The sequence below is a fragment of the Botrytis byssoidea genome (genome assembly GCF_014898295.1).
Source record: "Botrytis byssoidea strain MUCL 94 chromosome Unknown BBYS_003, whole genome shotgun sequence".
Classification (NCBI taxonomy): Eukaryota; Fungi; Ascomycota; class Leotiomycetes; order Helotiales; family Sclerotiniaceae; genus Botrytis; species Botrytis byssoidea.
Genome location: NW_024065844.1, coordinates 1331748 through 1351309, shown reverse-complemented (window position 1 = coordinate 1351309; position 19562 = coordinate 1331748). Strand labels below are relative to the sequence as shown.

Sequence of the window (19562 nt, the reverse complement as noted above, 5' to 3'; positions counted from 1 at the left end):
TCACATCTCGTTTCATCTTGCTGTACTAGGAAGTGGTTCACCGGAAGACATCACTTTAGTCAAAAGTTTATCATGCCACAAGCGCTGACCTAAAAGTTTGGCTCGAATAAATGTATACAGACTAATCACTTTCGTATAAATATTTGCTTAGCCAAAGCTTGAGACCATGACAATATATTTCTCCGCAGCTAACTCAAAAGATATCACCCAAAACCCAAACGCCAAACGACAAGAGCTAACTCTAATTGAACAGAGTTTTGATCATGAGAAGTCATCGCCCTTCTCCTCAATCGCACCCTTAATTTTCAACAGAATTGTCGTCTTCCACTTGTCCAACTTGCTCATTTGGTCATACTGGAATAATTTGTCGGCGAATTGTTCTTGGTCGCCTGCGTCAACAGCCTCGGCGAGGTCGATTAATAATTGATGTTCCCTTGTGCTTGGGAATGTTGGATCCATGTCTCTGTACTTTTCGAAAGCTCTTCCGGTGGCCACTGTATCGCCGACAGCTAGATGACACAGACCGGCCTTGAGGAAATAATCCTTTACCGACCATTTCATGAGATTGTTCGATACGGAGGATGCTGCTACTTTCTCGAAATGCTCGATGGCTTTATAATAGTCGCCGTCGAGAGCGGCAATATCAGCGACCTTGAGATAAAGTTTATTGGCCAATCTGTGGATATATCAGTACATCTTCAAAAGTAATACCAAGAGCCTTGGTGTCAATGACGGAGGTCAAAACTCACGCCTCAGCATTGTCGGCCTCGAACCAACTAGCAGCTAATTCATAACTTTCAATTGCCTTCTTCATATCCCCAATCTCCATCTCATATACTTCTGCTAAGTTCTGCTTATGCGTGGCAGCTCTCCTGAAGTTTCCTTTCGATGTATAATGGTTGATCGCAACGTCTAAGCATCGAGCCGCATCTAGTGGCTCTCCCTTTTTGTATACCTTGAAGGCTTCTGTGAGCGTGTTGGCAGCATCATCGGGTTCGTTCAATTTGTTGGTTTGAATATCGGCAGCGCGCTCGAAGGCTTGCCCGGCTTCCTTGTCTGTAAAGCGGATATCAGTATAAATCTAAAGGTTCAAAGACTCGAGAAAGTGTTACTTTGCTTTTGCATGCGGAATGCATTCGCAGCTTGGTTATATAATTCAGCAGCATTTTCCCACTTCTCCTGTCGTCCACCAAAAAGACTGAAGCCTCCGGAAGCACCTGCAACTGCTTTATCTGCCTTGGGGAATGGTCAATATGAAGCTTACCGAGTAGCAGATGGTGGGGTTGGTACCTTTTGCATAAGAGTGCGAGGATCTTGTGCCATGATTGCGATTTGTTGTGTTGTATTCTTTTGTGCAATGTATCTCTCAGGCAAAAAATTATCAATTAATGACTTTAATCAAGAGTTGTAAGTATGAATGAGTTGTTAGAGTTGACATGTGTTCGTGGTTTTGAAGACAACTCTTGCAAGGGTTGTTTGTTTCTAGTCCTTACGCTCTGACATAGCCTTGCCCCGCCTATGAATCACACTAGCGTACTTCTGGGGAACGCATGGGAACATTTTATCAAATTCACAATATAAACAGTCGATGATCTTCATGAAACATAACATTGTCACCTAATTGATCACAAAATGTCGAGGTCTATATGTTTATATTGTCGCGCATCGCTGCGGCACTCCTTTCCTTCCACAAAATTCAAATATGCCCAAATCTCCCTTCCTCGAACATACAGTACTTCAGAAGCCCGCCGGGAGACCACTGGAGTAGATGGAAGCTCATTACCCAAATCAGGAAGCAGCACAGGTCGTTTTGTGCCGCGGAGTGTAAAGCTTCACGGAAGTAAAATAACGACACCTCTGACACCCAAGCCAGAAGATCAACAAGTCCCAGTCCGCCGAGTATATGCTCGAATAAATGTGGATCTCTCTCATCAAAAGACAAACATCGATGAGCTCCTATCAAAACCCACTTGGTCTGTTCGTTCTCTTCTACCATCTCCAAATGAGAAGCCTGCCGAAGAAATTACAGTCAAACAACTTCATCATTTATGTCGACTCTCCGCACTTCCTCTTCCCAAAACCCCGGAAGAAGAAAAGAAGTTACTAGATACACTACATTTACAATTACATTTCTTGAGAGATATCCAGAAGGTCAACACAGAAGGCATTGAGCCCCTAAGGAGTATCAGGGATGAGACGTTGGAGGCAGAAGCACATGAGTCAATTGGATTGCAAACTAAGGAAATCCAAGAAGCGTTAAAGAAAGAGGTATATAGAGGAAGAAACAAAAGACCGAGAAGGCAGCCAGGGATTGCGATTGATACAAAAGGTGTAGAAGAGTGGGATGTGACTGAAACTGCGACCGAAAAGGTCGAATTTGGAGGCGGAAAGTATTTCATTGTGAGGAGTGGAAAGGAAGGAGGGGAAAAAAAAGTTGAGGGAGTGGGCAATCAATCAGCAACGGAAGCCAAAATGCTTTCGGATACAGGAACAGGGAAGATCGAGGCGCAAGGCGGGAATTGATGGAGGTGTGTTGGAGATTATTTCAGAACTGATACCCCATTTGCAGCGTCACAGTATTCGGGAAAGTCGCCCTGTATCCTTTAGTCCTCCTGTTCCCTGCAATTCTCTATATGGCAATTGTTATTAGCATTCATGCAATACTGGAAGTATGGCCCGCAAACCAGCAATTTTGAGAACACTATGCGAGTCGACACTCTCTCCTCAGGTACCCCGATTATTCAATTGATCAATAGCGAACACGCTGAAATAAGGCAAAAACACGAATTTAGCAAATTAAAGGTCTCCTGCTTTCAGGATAGATGGCTATGCCTGTCAGCTGTAGATCACCACTACACCACAGCATATCATTCAAGATAGATACGAGTGAAAATCCCAGCTCCAGGCATCAGCAAACGTTTTGAACTAATATCAAACAATTATTTCAAGCATAGAAACTGGTCAACATGGAAAACTAGTGGAAACGTAGGTGCAAGTCTTCTTCTGCTTGGTTCTGAGAGATTTTGATTTAAGGAGCCGCACTATTGCATTATTTTCACATTACAATAGTCCACGATTTACAGAGCCGAGTACGAATTCTTCATATTGAGGAAACCGTAGCAAAGGCTAGAAGCCTATGCAACATTTTGAACGACGTCGTATTCAACTATTTAAAAAAAAAGCTTAATATCACATTAACCATTCTCTTCAGACGTATTGATCAAAGGGGAACGATTTCCTTACCGGCCGAGTAGTCATAATCGGCTGAATATGAGAGCCGGCTTCTGAACTCGGCTATGTAGAACTGCAGTGCTACCCAACTTACATACTCAGCCTCCCATCCCATGAGCAAGGCAAAATCAGTCCAACAAAGCACAATAGTTTATAAGACGCATGTACTTCATGGGTATGACATCTCCGTTGAGCTTGATATTCTTTATTATTGTTTGAATATACCTTTTAATTTCTTAGCACTCTCGTCTGGCATCCGCATTGTCCCAGATAGCACAAGCTACCAAGAAATATGAACGCATCTATTACATATCCATCACTTGACAATGCTCAAATTGCCAATATAGCAGCATGTAGTGTTGTGTATGGACTGGCCATTCTGTGTACCATAATATCAATATATAACAAGGCTCGCAGAAAGGTACTATATGTTATCGATGACGGGCTTATGATTCTTGCAGTGGTGAGTCTACGTCAAACCACCGGCGACGTTGCTAACATAGCAGGTTTCGCTGACTGGTGAACTTGCGGGATACCTTTACAGTACTGTGGACATTGCTCGAATTGATAATCTGCATAAATGCTGACTAGTTCATAGGTATCAAGCTCGGGGTTGGAAAACATATGGGAACTCTTAGTGTAGCTTCCATCGTCACTATCTACAAAGTCTTCTATATCTTGGAACTTCTTTACATGTTTACTGTGGTTGCCGCGAAGATTTCCCTTTCGATGATGATCTACCGTACATTTCACGTGCATCGTTCGACCAGGATAATTTCCATTATTTTGATCGTTTCGACGATGTGCTATTTAGTTGTTGCTGTTAGTACCATCCATTTCACTGCCGGCTGTTCATCGAGAAGCTAATGGGATAGTCATAGTTCGGGGTTACCATCTTTCAATGCATTCCTGTTGAAAAAGCGTGGAGTAACCCTTCGTCTGATACACCAGGATCCTGTATGAATCTTAAAGCTATTTATCTTGGTGTTGCCATACCGAATATTGGAACGGACTTCATTTTAACTCTTTTGCCAACTTACTGCATCATGAAACTTTCAATAACAACTGGAGCAAAACTGAGAATCTGTCTGATGTTTTCGGTGGGAAGCATGTAAGGTATCCCGCATTTGAGTTTGTGGTATTTCTCTAACACCGTCTCAAAGTGTCACTATCAGTTCAATGCTGCGTCTCTGGGCACTCCTAGACTTATATTATAACCCCCAAGATTTCACATACATTGGACCTCGCCCACAATTGTGGAGTTTCATTGAGACAGGAATGGGTATTGCGATATCGACTGGATCTCCACTCATAATGCAGCTTGGGGGGAGATTAAAAAACTTCCAGAAATCATCACTGGGCCGACGCATGAATTTTACTAGCAATAGAACGGCACACGCGGAGACAAATTTAGGACGGCCAGATTCAATGAGTTTACCAGTGGCGGCAAAGTCTCGCGAATTAGACCAATACAACACTGAAAACTCAGACCAATAAGTATGGTCGATGAAACTATATATTTCCGGAAGTCTAACGTCTCGGAGTGCAATAGAAGTATGGGTATGGTAGGAAATACGGCTGAAACACACTGAAACAGTGGCACTGGAGCCGAAGACATGATATGGTGAACGCATTACAGGAACAAAGAATCGTAACGAGACGGAGGCTATGAAAGTGATAGGCGAACTAGTCAATTCTTCTTTACAAAGGAAACAATATTGTGGGAAAAGGCTGATCAAGTAGTCACACATACAGAGGCTGCATTATGCATCTCTTTCTTTTTGTCTTTTTTGATAGGCGGTATAGGTCTAAAGTTGGCTGCGGATATTCTATATTCAATTACTGTGCTTTTCGTCTACTCTACTTCAAAGATGCCACAAATTCGGCAATGGAATAAATGAAGTCAACATCAGCACACACATAACACATCAATACTAATGAGTGAACAGCTAGTCAAAAGACCATGCGCAGAATCAATACGCTTCTTTCTCAGTGATAATATTAGAAGCTGCCGCTAGAGTATAATACCAAGATAATACTTCGCTGAGCCAAAACATCGATCCAATTGTCTTTCCTTAGCTTAGACGCATATCATTGCCTTCTAGTTCCTCCACCATCCATTTCTACTCGCTAATCACTATATTAACTTTATCTTTGTATCCTGGAGCTCGTCTGTTCATATTGAATATGATGTACAAAACAATTCCGGTTGTATTCTGTGCAGTAATGAGAGTTCTTCGAGTGACAAAAATAGCTTGGCACACTCTCAGGCCTCTTTCTTCTCTTTCAATTCATCTAACGTTGCAAGACACCTCTTCCGAGCTTGTCTATTCCGAGTTCTTTTACCGCCCGTTCGGCGAAAAGTCCTCGAACTTTGTACCTCAACCGTTCGAGATCCGAGGCGTCCCTCATTTCCTGTTCAATTCTCTGCCTCATTGCTTTCTGATCCTTTTGGGGGCGAATGTAGAGCGAACGTAGCCCCGTTATGTCCACGTAGATACCAATCCCATCATCATTAAGGTACATCTCGCAGCCGTCGTTGAATTGAGTATAGTGGTGCCCTGCTAATGAATCATGAGCTTTCAACTAAAAATTGTGGAAGAGTGAAGGATGACAAACTTCCAAATTTACATCTACTGTAATGGTTCGTCTCCTCTGTAAGTTCGAATTGTGAGAAAACAGACTCGAGAGCAGCCCTTAACTTGGTTTGTTTGCACCGCTTTGGAGGTGTGTGGATGGGAGTCATTGGGCTACTGTCCATACTTGTTGAATTTTGGGCTGAGTGCTGATACAATATCGAAAGCTTTGAAAAATACTCAAGTATGGAACCCTGTACTTTTGAGAATATTTCTCAAATATATTTCGGAGAAAGATACGTGATGCGATATTTGTGAGTGTATGGTTAAGAGAGAAAATCCACTTTCGAAAATGCTGAAGCGGGTACATGTAGCCTCACGGCATCGCACTTACCTCGCTGCTGTCGTTGCATCTCACCCACGAAATAGGAAGCCGCTTTTCTGGGGATCTCGATATCTCGGAAATTGTACGACCTCAAGCTTCTCGCGGTGGCCTATCGCTTTTTTAATCTGTACATCCAAGGTGCCAAGGTATAGCTGTTGCTCATGAGTGAGCATCCCAGAATTAAAAAAGCCGAATATAATTACAAGCTCCGTTGTAAGGAAAGTTGTTATTTCAGATCTTTCGTAACGCCATGATATTGGAAAGTCACGACAATCAGAACAAAAGTTTATTCTTTCGGTGGTTGGAAGATCCAAGAATAGATGAGCTTTAAGTTTTAGACAAGAAAATTGCATTAATTTTTACTGCCCTAGGAAACCAAAATATCAAAAAGAGGCAAATTGCGTGTTCACATATTTCGCAAAGAACTTTAACCTGTACTGCTCAGTTATATAGTGGATCTGGCTGGAAAAGAAGCATGTCACTCATTTTCCCTAAGGATGTGAACATGAGTCTTTCTATGTAGCCGTTGACCAAGAGCTGCCATCATACCCCGTCGACACGGTAGCGGTAGCCATACAGATTCAACTATGCATATTTACCATGCAGTAACTTACTGAGACCTCGAGACTCTACGTGCAATATAATGCACTGCAGCTCCGGGCCGGTTTGGGGAGGCTCTTCAATTCAGCCTCCACTTATTGCAATATTAGAAGCCAAAGAAGGTCTTTAGTATTTTTAATTTTACATTCAAACTGTAGAATAATTCAATACTCAGTACAACTGCAACTTAACAGAATCTGACTGGTGAATTTTGCAGGAAGGCTATTGCGGCTCAAGATTCAAGAAGTGACTCCAATATGTGACTTTGCGTAAGAACGCTTGTATTGTGCCTGACATTCGACCACAGGAACCATGGAGATGAGAGTATTGTCAGGAGTAATTGGGGCAAATGCTTCATTCATCCTTTTGTGACGCATGATGGTATTTATGATTCTCCTGTTAACCCTGTGATATCGATCTCCTTAAGAGCTCCCAATGTGCACCGTCTACAATTATCTGTCTCAACCGTGGATTCTCAAGTCCTCTAAGCTTGATGGACATTCAAGGTATATCAACTCTAAGGAATATAAAGAATTTGCAATTGTACGTGGAATTACCAAACACGACTGCTGAAACAGGCGGACATCAGAGAATATGTCAACAGAACTCGATTTACTTAGAGATTTTGTCTCACGATCAGCTGTTGATATTTTGAGCCACACTATCGATGTTTACGATGGTTTTGCTCGCTGCGCGGCGAAGAACTTTGAGAGCTCAAAAGAATGTGTAGGATACAATCCACTGCCCTGTTTCCAGGGATGATCTATGAGGTTATCCAAATATCATTATGTGCGTCTCTTACGAAGCATATTATGACGGCGAATATCTCAATGAAGTATACGTATGCTCAAGAGGTGAATGTGTAAGCGGGAACGAACCCATGTACAGGTATATGGAAACTTTCCGGCCTTTGTGATGGAGGCATTAATAAGTGTCTGTGCTGCAACAAACAGTAGTTTACAGAGTTTTGAATTGTGTCTACATAATCTTGTGAGTTTTATTTTTAGAGCGAGTGATTTTTCGTTGTGAGAAATTGAGATAACGAAGAACTAATTTCGAGAATAGTATTTGGTAGCCTATTTTCATTATTTAGATTCTGTAGTAAAGGAATCCTGAACTGGAATGGTAATGTAATGCCGAAAGACATGATTCGCGTTCAAGAATTGCGGACGCGGATAAGAAAATGAGGCAATATTGACGAGAGCCTTGACGCTGACTGTGTGCCATACTTTTTAAGTTGTTAGATGTAGTAATTAAGTGTCAGGTAAGTTGTTGTTTTGAAAACGAAAGGCTAGTACGGCACGGGTGCTCTCGGGTAAACAAACAAGCAATAATGTCTTTCGGATTTATGACAACAACAACGATAGCTCTTCGGAGAGTTATCCTTGCTCTAATGGTACTTGATTAAGGAAAGCTACGTCACAGGTTTGCCGTTCCAAGAATAGCGTATGCAAAAGCTAAGGTATTATGTTAAGCTTCACCGTCATGACTAGTTGAAATCATGTTGCTGTAGACTTGATAGAAGCAATCTACAATTTTAGAATACAATGATGCAAATATGAATAATAGTTATCAATAGTCTCAATCTGCATGTATCGGCTAAAGGGAGGTGTATGAAGATATGAAATGAGCTTCACTCTGAACCAACAAGTACTTGAAAGGTTAGAAACAATCTCCAAATAAAGCACTTAGGTTAAGCTCGCAAAGATAATGCATGATGAAGTCGTCCTCAGACCAATCACACTACAAGAGAATTGAATTTTGTTACTATTGGCCCCAAAAATACCCCATAACTAAGCGAGAAAATGCTAAAAGTTACTAATAGCGTTCTTCCAGCAAAGAAATTGCTATCGGCAATAATGGACTTGTTTACGATAATGCAGAGTTATTACCGGCCCGGAGAGAGAAGAATATCCCATACGGTAGTAGGGTGGGTTGTTGCATTACGACAAGCGTGAGACTAGCATATCTGGAGGCCCGAACCAACTGAATCTTCTCGGTCATTTCATCTGTCATTTCGCGCTAAATTTCCAGTCAAGCGCTATCTCCACATAGTCAAGAGGCACTATAAACCGTTGAAACTAGTTCTAGCTTTGTTATTGTTGACTTCATTGCACATTGTTATGATCAGATCTGCAATGACCACTTAATGCCGGTTCTTATGAGCTATCCATCATATGACTTGAACTCTCGTGTATCCCGTTGGCTGACGAGTAACGTGGACTGCTAATTGCAGTGTTTGTGTGGGTCTACCTATTATTTAAATAATAAATTTGTGGTCGAGTGAATGAAATCCCGATGGAAATAACAATGTGGATGAGATTAACAAAATCACGGTGGGGCTTGGCGCTTAGTGGGAAGCTAAAGGGGGGCCAAGAAATCATTAGAATTCGTCTTGTTGCAATGAATGACATATCAAGAAACAATTTGAGGACTATCATATGAACGCGTGAAACTACACCAAATATAACCAGATGAAGATCTAGGATAAATAGTGTTCGTTTAGTTTAGACTAGTTAATTTTAAGGTTATATTGAAAGTTGCCAAAAAGTTCCTATCTATTTTTCCGACACCTTATTGTATGATCAAGTGTTTTAGCCCTTAAGAAGGCAGAATAAGCCGGTTGATTCCTTTTTTCCTTCCCTGTAAAGTTTACCGTTGGCACCGGTTCGGTACTTAAGATTCTATCCAAATGGGGGCAATTCAGCCATCTGATGCAACAATGCTATTCTCATTAATGTACATAGAGGATTAGCATCGGTACCAAGCTCATTTTTCTCTCATTAGCTTCACACTACCGAATGTTCTTTTTTATTCCCGAGACACCTAGGCATAAGCCGCTTCAATCCCATCCAAGGAGTATTGATAGGGCTCTCACCAGTGAAGATGAAGACATCTATACCTGTATATCAGAAAATATTCCCTAAAAGTAAGAGTATGAAGGATAACAAGCACATACCATACAACCAACCTCCAAACAAGCATCCGAAAAATGGCGCTACCATAGGTACCCAAAAGTAATAGTTCCCCGCGCTCCATACCTCGTTACCATACCCAAGGAAGTAGCTCATCAATCTTGGGCCAAAGTCTCTAGCCATATTAATTGCATATCCAGTTTCCCCTAATGAAGAGTCGCGTATTAGTATCTTGGCTATTTATAGTGTGATGAGTGATTGAAAAAAAACCACCACTTACATCCGAAGCAAGCTCCAATACCAAAGATTACGAAGAAGAGTCCAAGTGGGGTAAGATTTCCAGAACCTAAATTACCATTGTCTTGTAAAGCGTAGATACAAAACATAAGTATCGTACTTGCGATGAATTCCGAAAAGAATTGACCTGTCTTTGTCATAAAAGGGGCGGGGTAGGTACAGAATATGCCTGCAGATGATGTGTTAAGGCCCACAGTTCGAATGTTATTCCCCCCTTCGAACATATCGATGGCAGATTTATAGTTTGCTACAAGAATCAACTTATTAGATCTTGGCATTATAAATTCTTGGAACTGCCGTACCATAGACCACACCGGCGGCGCACATTGCGCCCAACACTTGCGCCAACATGTAGATAGGGAATTTGCGCCAGGGAAATTTTCGAAAGACGCAGTTTGCGAATGTCACAGCTGGATTGATATGGGCACCGCTAATGCCTGAAGCATAGACTCCAAGCATAACTCCAATGCTATTAATGCTTTTAGCCAATGTGACCTTCAGAGCAGGGCGAATACGTACCCCCATCCCCAAGATATTGATTGATAGGAGCCTTTCTCGCCCGAGCTAAGGACTATTTGCGCAACCACGCCATCACCAAACAAGATCCTATCTGAATGTCAGTGACTATTAAACAAGAAAGAAAGAGGTTCTATGTATCGCGGAACCCTCAGAGTTTGGGTGGTTTCTCACAAAATAAATACACCAAAGAATTCCGAAAATGGTTCTCGCATGGTATGTCGAATTCGACTCCATAAGAGGTCTGGCTTGGACTGTATCTCGAGTTCTTGTGGGATCTTATGATCGATTCCAGGACCATGTTCTGCATAAGCACCACTACCATTACTGGAGATTGTTTGTATGTTGTGTCCATCCAACGTAGATTCGTTTGACGAGAGGTTTGGCGAGGAGTGTTGGGATTCTATCCCCATGTGCTTGTCATTGTTAACAGTAGGAATGGTCAACCCTTGATTGTCGAGACTCATCATGGGAAATTGAGAAATTGAAGGTGTGGAATGGCGACTGTGAATGTAAACTTGGATATATGTAATGATGATGGACCTGCAAGAGATGGTTGCTGTTCTATATGTAGCTTGAATTTTTGAGTAATACCCCTTTGTGTGATTCTGAGAAGCGGAAAACACCGCATTGAATTCGAAGCTACGACCCCTAATGAAACGAACATGTGAACACCAAGTCTGTAATATTGGAACTATCGCAGCGCGATTGTGAGTATAGTAGCATGCCGAGGCAGTAGTCTAAACAGAAAAACTTAGAAACAAACTATGTTGGCGCTTCTGAGTTGCATGAAGAGGTCAAGTTGCCGTTTTGGACGGCCTTACCAAGGAAATACTTGGCCGTCCTAGCTGCCGATTTGAGAGGAGACACCAGAGGACCTCCTAGATGCTCAAAACTCCCCCCTTGTAAGTGCGGAACGTATGGAGGAGAATTGATTAGATAGCTCAGTTTGAACTACCCGAGAGATTGTCATATTAAATAACTGTGAGTTCAGCTGCATGCGAGTGATCACAATGCTAGAAGAATCAAGGAATTGTAACATCGTGAGTGTGTTAACGGCATGTATAACATGCCTTTTTGCCGACTAATGGAAAGTGGCATCACCACAGCATGCTATGATGAGCTCTGGATGACCGGCAAAGAATGTAAGGGGGGTAGCTCATCAATAAGTTCGGTCTATCCTTGTTGCAACCAAACGGTGGTTTACGGCGCAGTCTTGGTCATTTAACCCCGCATCAACAATGCCAATAGAGCATTAAGATTAATCACAATGTGAAATAGACTTAGTCCCTCTAGTCCACGCTAACTTGAAAGCAAGCTCGATGGTAGTTCAAAAGACTATTATGACCAAACCAAACACACGTCGATCTCTTGACAAAATTCGTGCGAGCTATGATGGCATCTTCAGAATAACTAAGATAGTGAGAGCGTCACCATCAACCTTTTAGTCTTGTAATCCAATATTTTGCCAACACAAGGCTTCAAATTTCCAACCTCGGATGAATTCTTCCTTTGCACAGTTTCCTCGATGGAATCAATGGTATGACAGCGCAAAGATCGTATTCACAATATATGGTTCTGAAGCGGTACTTCCCATCAAACCCCATCTTCCAGATAGGCGTGGTCAACTTGACTGCCCGATGGGTAGAAATTTACATATCCTAGTCTCGGGTGTATAACTCTGTGATACTCGACATCGTAGCAATGCCTTTCTCGGCATGGTGTAGACCTGATTTATGGCGCAGTACATGGAGATAGTTCCAGGAAGAGCAGGCACGACGGTGTTGCCGATATCTATGCTGGATGGCTAAGTACATTTAAGGTGGTTGCCAATATATATCTCCTCTTTATTAAAACAACGCCAACTTTCACACATTTTCGAATTTCACAAATGCATGGCGTTCTATCTTAGGAGCTCCAACCCAATGGCTGACGGACATCCGGGCTGTTTTCGGAAGGCTTGAAGTATGTTTTCCCATGAGGTTCACCACTGGCGACTGATCTCCTAACTTGATACGTCAATGGCTGGTTTTGTACATGTTGAACAAAATGTCATCCTGGGACTGATTTTAATAATCATATGGTCCCCCGACAAAAAAGCTTCTAGGATCATCGTTGTAGGTGGTCTGGAGTTTTGGACTGACCCAAGCATTTGAGGATCATATCGTTGGAATTCTTGGTGGGGCGCCATGTGCATGACGACTCCTAAGATTTGAAAACGTTGGAATATCCCTAATGCAGATCTAACTTGAGTGGGGATGCTGACCCGTTTGTTCTTTTGCGTTGGTAATCATTTGTGGGTTGCAATCATAGTCATTTGGCACTAAGGTTGGTGTGTTCTTGCATATGGCGAGATTGCGGGGTAGTAGATGGCGGTGCAAGAGCCGTCTCATGAACCGAGAACTTCACTAGTCTTATTTGTTCTAGAAGCCTTCAACAAACATAGTGGCTCTGCCACTCTCTCTTCACTTGTGTTTGGCCTTTGCTATCAGTGGCTTTGAATTATGAGCACACAAAAATCGTAACAATCATAATTCCGAATCTTTTTGGTTCGATTCTGTCGCAATGAAGGTGTAATTAGCATCATCTGGTGGTGTCCATGAATGCAGTGTGCCGATACCTGCCGAGGCATGACGAGAAAACAAGCATGGTGTGAGAAATTTGCTTGGTGAAAATCCTCAATGGAGGTAATCGTCCGAGCTCTTGAGATTGATATATCGACCTGCATCTGCTGTACTATGTAAGCAATACCCTTCATTTCTGATCGAAATTTCGCTATATCCATCCCTGAGTGTTTTGATCAGGATGGTGCCCTCTCCCTACAATCGCACTTTCCATCTAGTTCTTGGGCTAGTTAAGCCGGTGGCTAAGATGCTGATTCAATTCATCTCTGATCCCAGTCAATATTGACAGCATAGATTGAATGGTACGATAGTATCAAACATTTTGACGTCCCAGTGGATTGGCCACTCAGTATGCAGATTTTGATGACTGTGATACCGTAACGTTACGCTAGTAAGTCAATCTGTTGGCCAATACCAAGACCATAGACTTTGCTCGGCCACAAGATGTTAGCGGAATTGATCCCGCTCCTTCAGTACATGCAATTCGAATTCACTAAATTGTTTCTTTAGCTGGAGGTCCGTTTAAGCATCACATGCTTAAAATATGGAGAAAGTTCGTCCGGGCGAGGGGTTCTAGATGCCTTGCTCCATACAACCCTCTTCCATTGTGGCTACAAAAGCCAGAGGATTTAGCACATTTATCTGTGAATAGTAACATAATCAATATGGGTGACCACACTTCAGTTTCTAGCCATGAGTCCTTCGTGTCAGTATCGAACCATGAATCTTTCATAGGTTCCATAGACCAAGGTACCACAAGCACAAGATTTTTAATCTTCAACAAAGACGGCGAGCCAGTTGCATCACATCAAGTTGAGTTCTCTCAGATATATCCACAATCAGGGTTTGTGCATCCCATCAACACTGGCAACGCGTAGCTGACCATGAAAAGGTGGCACGAACATGATCCTCTTGAAATTATCGACTCGATAGAAGTTTGTATTGAAGGTGCTGTCAAAAAATTTGAGCAACAAGGTCATTCAGCGAGACAGATTAAAGCCGTAGGACTCACAAATCAACGAGAGACAACAGTCGTCTGGGACCACGAAACAGGAGAACCTCTAGCAAATGCTATAGTGTGGACAGATACCAGAAATCAGGCATTAGTCAGAAAGTTGAAAGCTCGACTTGGATCTAATCAATTGCAGGGTCTCTGCGGTCTTCCTCTATCTACTTATCCTTCTGTTGGTAAGCTTTTGTGGTTGATTGAAAATAATAGTAAAGTCTCAGACGCATATGATCGAGGCCATCTTGCGTTTGGTACCGTTGATTCCTGGGTTATCTATAAGCTCAATGGTGGACCAAAGAAGAATGTGTTCGTTACAGATCCCACGAATGCATCGCGTTCAATGTTCATGAATTTGCATACTCTCAAGTATGATGAGCAGCTTTTGGATTTTTTCAGATTTGATATGGATAAGCTTCAGTAAGTCTCTTGCTCTTTTGCAATCAAAGAACGCACTGACGTAATAGTCTCCCCAAGATTGTCCGGTCGTCGGATCGCGAGTCCTTCGGTATTCTTACAACGGGAATCTTGAAGGGTGTCCCTATCACGGGTGTGTTAGGTGATCAAAGTGCGGCGCTTGTCGGACAAAAAGCTTTCACACCAGGTAGAGCAAAGAATACCTATGGGACAGGTTGCTTCCTTCTCTACCATGTTGGTGACAAGCCTGTAGTTTCCACACATGGGCTTTTGAGTACAGTTGCGTATGACTTTGATGGTAAACCGCAATATGCTTTGGAAGGAAGTATTGCGGTCGCAGGCTCCAGTATCAAGTTCCTTCAAAATAATCTTGGCTTCGTCGACTCTTCGGCCAAGATCAGTCAGCTAGCTGAGACTGTAGAAGATAATGGCGGTGTCACTTTTGTGACTGCATTCAGTGGGCTCTTCGCACCATACTGGTACGACGATGCTCGCGGCACTCTTTGTAAGATCCATGCCGACATTTATCAACTTAAGTACTGACCAGTTAATAGTTGGAATCACAGCATATACACAAAAAGGTCATATTGCTCGTGCTACTTTGGAGGCGACTTGCTTCCAAACGAAAGCAATATTGAACGCGATGGAAAAGGACAGCGGGAAGAAACTCGCTGAACTAGCCGTCGATGGAGGCATGAGTAATTCTGATCTCTGCATGCAAGTAAGTTCTATTGTACCGTCCTTTCCATCTCGGGCAATGTCTAAAACAGTTTCAGATTCAAGCCGATCTTATTTCTATCCCGGTTGAGCGTCCAAGAATGCTGGAGACGACAGCATTGGGTGCCGCCATCGCCGCAGGTTTTGCAGTCGGGGTTTGGGAAACTTTTGACGAATTGAAGAATATTAATACCATAGGAAAAACTGAGTTCCATCCTAAAATTACTCCAGAAGAAAGTAAGGAAAAGTTTTCGCGATGGACGAAAGCAGTTGAAATGTGTAAAGGCTGGCTTTAGAGGTCGGAGAGTATGCACAAGAAGTTTTCTGTTTTTGGGTGCGTATCTAAGAAGTTCATATACCGTACCCGCGTACCTCAGATGTGGTCGCGGCCTTGTTCATTTGTTTGTCACTTTTTACGAATTTCCACGAATAAGATCCTACCACAAATTTCATCACATGATTTTATGCATACATATAACACGTGATTGGGCTTCAGTTGACCCTGAATCTTTACACTTGATATTCGCCAGAAAGGAGCTGGGGATGCCTACATTCATGTAATTTGTGGTGTATTCATAAAACATTCGAACGTCAAATCAGCTTTCGCACATTTTCTATGTAGTACAATCTCATTCCATATTACCAAAGTTAAATGTGGGTATATATACAGAATTAATAGTTAAAGTTATTGGCCATGTGCCCATTGTACAGTTTACCTCCTTTCCTTCGCCATTGTAAGTTTTAGAACACCTTATTATGCGACAGAAAGTTCGAAATCTACATTTCCAGCATTTACTTTCGCTCCACCAATGCAAGTACTGGTAAAAGGACTGTCCCCGCACACCGCCCGCGCTGCTCTCATACAGCCTTCCCATCTGCCTTTCGTGATATCAATTGTCTGGCCAGATGTGGCAGCATTGAGTTTTAAGAGAGCAGTGCCCGATTCTCCAGTTGTTGATGTAGGCTCCCCACCGCACTGTTTCACAAAGTGTTAATGATCTGGTGCAGAGATGCAAGTAAAGACGGATATTTTCAAATTCTCTTCCACCCCTCCTCTATCAAGCTCAAGGATAAACCAATTGATTCCCTCGATTTCGATCCCTTCTTGAAGTGGTGAGTGTATACCATAGAGAACTTGTGATCCAAATCCACTCTAATATTTTCGCTTGAAACATGCATCCATTTTCAACCTCTCAATCTATTCGGCTTATGTGCTTCCATATACTGGTAATACTTCATGCATCATTTTACTCTCCCATCCTTCCATTTGAAGAACTTTTCTCCTCTCCCAAAATAGAGGAATTAACTCACTTGTTGAATAGTCCCGGCTATACCTCCACAAATTCCGAGAAGAGCCACATTGATATCATGAGACACAAGAGTTCTTGTGAATATATCAGTACTTGATACACTCATTCCGTAGCTGAACACTTACGTTGAAGGATCGGTACATGTTGTTCCTGTAACTGCATCGGGGTTTACGGTTGTCGATGCTGGAGCAGCGTTGACGACAGTTATGGCTCCGAGGATTGCAACAAATAGTATTGAATGCATCATGGTTGTTCTCATTTTTTGCTTTTAATCGGTGAAGTGACAATGAAAAATAAAACAATGTGATAAGAATATATACTAAGGGCTCGTTTGATTGCAAAATCCGTACTGAATCCGCTGAAATAATCCGCTTTTTGTATCACCATGGATTTCGTAATAATAGTAATTTGCTTTAAAAAGAGTAGATTATTGATTTATGGTTTTATAATTTATATATCAAATTCACTAAATAATTCATAGTTTTTCTAGAATATTTAATTTAAATTTTAATTTGATATTAAAAATCTATATTTAATATTAAAAATTATATAAAAAGCTTTTATAAATAATAATTTTGAAAAAATATTTAGAATTATACAAAAAATATATTTTGATTTTATTTTTCTTTTTTCTTTTTTTTTTAAAAAAAGAATTTATTTTAAAATATTTTTAAAGCTATTTTTTATAATTGTTTTAATAATTAATAATATAATCATTATTTAAAATATTTCGAAAATATTTAGGAAATTGAAAACTATTAATAATAATAACAATCGAAAGTTTATATTTATATAAAAAAGAAATAAAAGCTCCTAAAGTAAAACTTAAAGCCTTTTTCCCCCAATTTGTTATTTCAAATAAAAGTCTAAACTTATAGCAAAAGTAAGCAAATCTCAAAGTTAATTTTGAGATTATAATATCTTTTCCTTTTTTTTTATTAAAGATTTATTATCTAATTCCTTCTATAATAATAATACTATCTTTAATCAAAAAAAGATATTTTTTTCAAAAAAGAAAAATTATATATAAATATTTTATTTAAATAAAACTTATTTCAATTATATTAATTTATAATATATAACAGGATTCCAAAGCTAATAAGATATTCTTTATAAATATTAATACAAATAATAATAAGAATAATAATAATAAAAGGAATAACAATAATAACTATATTATTAATCAAAATTCAAAATATAATATCTATAATAATTCAGAGAATAAAGAGAATCTTTTTATTAATATTATTAAAAGAAAGAATAAATCAATAAATTCAAAAACTGAAATTAAAGATATTTCAAAGAAATTTATAAATTAATTTAAATAGAAATTCTATAAAAAGTTTTTTTTAAGCTTAATATAAATTTATTTATAAAAAATTAATTAATAATTAAATTAATTTATTAAATAAAGAATTCTTTATTATAATCAATTTATATAAACTATTTCTTTAAAGTATTAATCAAATACTAATAATATCAAGAATCTAACTAATAATTAAATTAAAAAGAAAATTATATTAATATGGATCTTCTCTTTTTATATTATTTATTTGATTTAATTAGTTTTATTTAAATTAAGAAATATTATATAAAATATTAATATCTTTTTAATTTATTTGGTTAAAATATTAGATTTAATGAAAAAATAGATATTATATAGTTTTATATATCTAATTATTTATAAAAAATACTTTTATAAATAAATAAAGTTAATAATCAAAAATATTATTAATATTAAAATCACTATATAGAAAATTAATTAATTCTTTAATTTCTATTCGAAATTTATATAGCTAATAATAAATTTATATATTATTCTATAGTTTTAATATAATTAACAATTATTTCATTAAATAAAAAAAATAATCTTATTGATTCAATTTGTTCTATATTTTTTTTAAATAAAAATACTAAAAAATGAAATAAATATAGCTTTGGAATATATAAAATAAAAAATTTATATTTTTGAAATATATTTTATTATTAATTGATTTAAAATTAGAAATGGAGTAATATAAATAGTTTATTATAAGCTATATATTATCAAAAAGATCTCAAAAAACTGTTTTTTCTAAAATTACAAATAATTTATTTTATATAAATAAATCTTTAAAAGATTTTAATAAATCAAGAAATTACTTTAATATTTCATATATTCAAATTAATAATTTATTATCTCTTTGATATTAAATATACTATATAATTATATAAAACTATTTTAGTAAATATAAGATTCTAAAAGTTGATATAGCTTTTAAATTTATTAATTTCTTATAATATCCAGTATTTGATATATATTAATTTTATAATAAGCTACTAATATTTATATATATAGATCCGTTTTAAATAAAGTTTATAAATAAGATTTAAAGAAAGTTTAAAAATAATACGAAAAGAAAGAAAAGGAAATTTATATATTATCTATCCCTTTATAATAAGCTATAAATAAAGAATAACTTTCAAGCTCTAATAGCTTTTGATTTAATAGTTTTGTTTTCTTTATTATATATTTTATTAATATAATCTTTATATTTATTCAATTAGATATTAATATTATATCTCTCAATACTATTATCTTATTTAATATTAATAATATATAAATACTTTTAATATCTATTTACTAACTGAGGGTATATAAAATGAATAAAATAAGTATATAGAGCCAGGCAAATAAAAAATAACTAATAAGAAATGATTAATAAAAAACAACTAATAAGAAAATAATAAAGTTTAGTTTTTTAAAATATAATATCCATTAATAATAAGGATTGCCAACTTCATTATTCTTTAAAGAAAAATATTATTAATATCTTTAATAATTTATTTTTTTACATAAAATATATAATATTATAGTATTATAAATTAAATCAATAATCTATTTAATTAATAAATAAAAAGAATAGAAAATATATTTTTGAAATAAATAATTATAAAGGATTTAGCTATCTTTTAAACTATTATAAAA

The 19562-nt window shown here is 38.4% G+C and overlaps 7 protein-coding genes across 7 annotated transcripts; 3 read left to right on the top strand and 4 right to left on the bottom strand.

Annotated features, from left to right (window-relative positions):
• Positions 1 to 46: 46 nt before the first annotated feature.
• EAE97_001840 (uncharacterized protein) lies at positions 47 to 1442 on the bottom strand. The gene is made up of 4 exons (XM_038872351.1): positions 1291 to 1442; positions 1113 to 1236; positions 750 to 1056; positions 47 to 676 (listed from the first exon to the last, which is right to left on the bottom strand). The coding sequence occupies exons 1-4, from the start codon at positions 1321 to 1323 to the stop codon at positions 262 to 264; spliced, it is 879 nt and encodes a 292-aa protein (XP_038736909.1). The 5' UTR covers positions 1324 to 1442; the 3' UTR covers positions 47 to 261.
• Positions 1443 to 1632: 190 nt separating this feature from the next.
• On the top strand, positions 1633 to 2523 carry EAE97_001839 (uncharacterized protein; the record flags this gene model as incomplete). Its single annotated transcript, XM_038872350.1, has 1 exon — positions 1633 to 2523. One exon carries the CDS (start codon positions 1633 to 1635, stop codon positions 2521 to 2523), a length of 891 nt encoding a protein of 296 aa, XP_038736908.1.
• Positions 2524 to 3523: 1000 nt separating this feature from the next.
• On the top strand, positions 3524 to 5184 carry EAE97_001838 (uncharacterized protein; the record flags this gene model as incomplete). Its single annotated transcript, XM_038872349.1, has 5 exons — positions 3524 to 3694; positions 3738 to 3774; positions 3830 to 4053; positions 4113 to 4342; positions 4395 to 5184. 5 exons carry the CDS (start codon positions 3524 to 3526, stop codon positions 4726 to 4728), a joined length of 996 nt encoding a protein of 331 aa, XP_038736907.1. The 3' UTR covers positions 4729 to 5184.
• A 342-nt stretch (positions 5185 to 5526) lies between these two features.
• On the bottom strand, positions 5527 to 5992 carry EAE97_001837 (uncharacterized protein; the record flags this gene model as incomplete). The annotated part of the gene is made up of 2 exons (XM_038872348.1): positions 5527 to 5795; positions 5851 to 5992. The coding sequence occupies 2 exons, from the start codon at positions 5990 to 5992 to the stop codon at positions 5527 to 5529; spliced, it is 411 nt and encodes a 136-aa protein (XP_038736906.1).
• A 3589-nt stretch (positions 5993 to 9581) lies between these two features.
• On the bottom strand, positions 9582 to 10987 carry EAE97_001836 (uncharacterized protein; the record flags this gene model as incomplete). The annotated part of the gene is made up of 6 exons (XM_038872347.1): positions 9582 to 9688; positions 9752 to 9913; positions 9988 to 10251; positions 10307 to 10473; positions 10524 to 10610; positions 10695 to 10987. 6 exons carry the CDS (start codon positions 10985 to 10987, stop codon positions 9582 to 9584), a joined length of 1080 nt encoding a protein of 359 aa, XP_038736905.1.
• A 2822-nt stretch (positions 10988 to 13809) lies between these two features.
• Positions 13810 to 15580, top strand: EAE97_001835 (uncharacterized protein; the record flags this gene model as incomplete). Its single annotated transcript, XM_038872346.1, has 5 exons — positions 13810 to 13988; positions 14037 to 14570; positions 14618 to 15072; positions 15122 to 15288; positions 15344 to 15580. 5 exons carry the CDS (start codon positions 13810 to 13812, stop codon positions 15578 to 15580), a joined length of 1572 nt encoding a protein of 523 aa, XP_038736904.1.
• A 458-nt stretch (positions 15581 to 16038) lies between these two features.
• Positions 16039 to 16841, bottom strand: EAE97_001834 (uncharacterized protein; the record flags this gene model as incomplete). The annotated part of the gene is made up of 3 exons (XM_038872345.1): positions 16039 to 16260; positions 16596 to 16668; positions 16720 to 16841. 3 exons carry the CDS (start codon positions 16839 to 16841, stop codon positions 16039 to 16041), a joined length of 417 nt encoding a protein of 138 aa, XP_038736903.1.
• Positions 16842 to 19562: the final 2721 nt, after the last annotated feature.

Bases quoted from the DNA above. Each gene is read 5' to 3' on its own strand.
- EAE97_001840 (XM_038872351.1), bottom strand. From the start codon at position 1,323: ATGGCACAAGATCCTCGCACTCTTATGCAAAAG. The intron at 1,237-1,290 runs GTACCAACCCCA...CCATTCCCCAAG, and splicing joins CTCGCACTCTTATGCAAAAG to GCAGATAAAGCAGTTGCAGG. The intron at 677-749 runs GTGAGTTTTGAC...ATATATCCACAG, and splicing joins GAGGCCGACAATGCTGAGGC to ATTGGCCAATAAACTTTATC.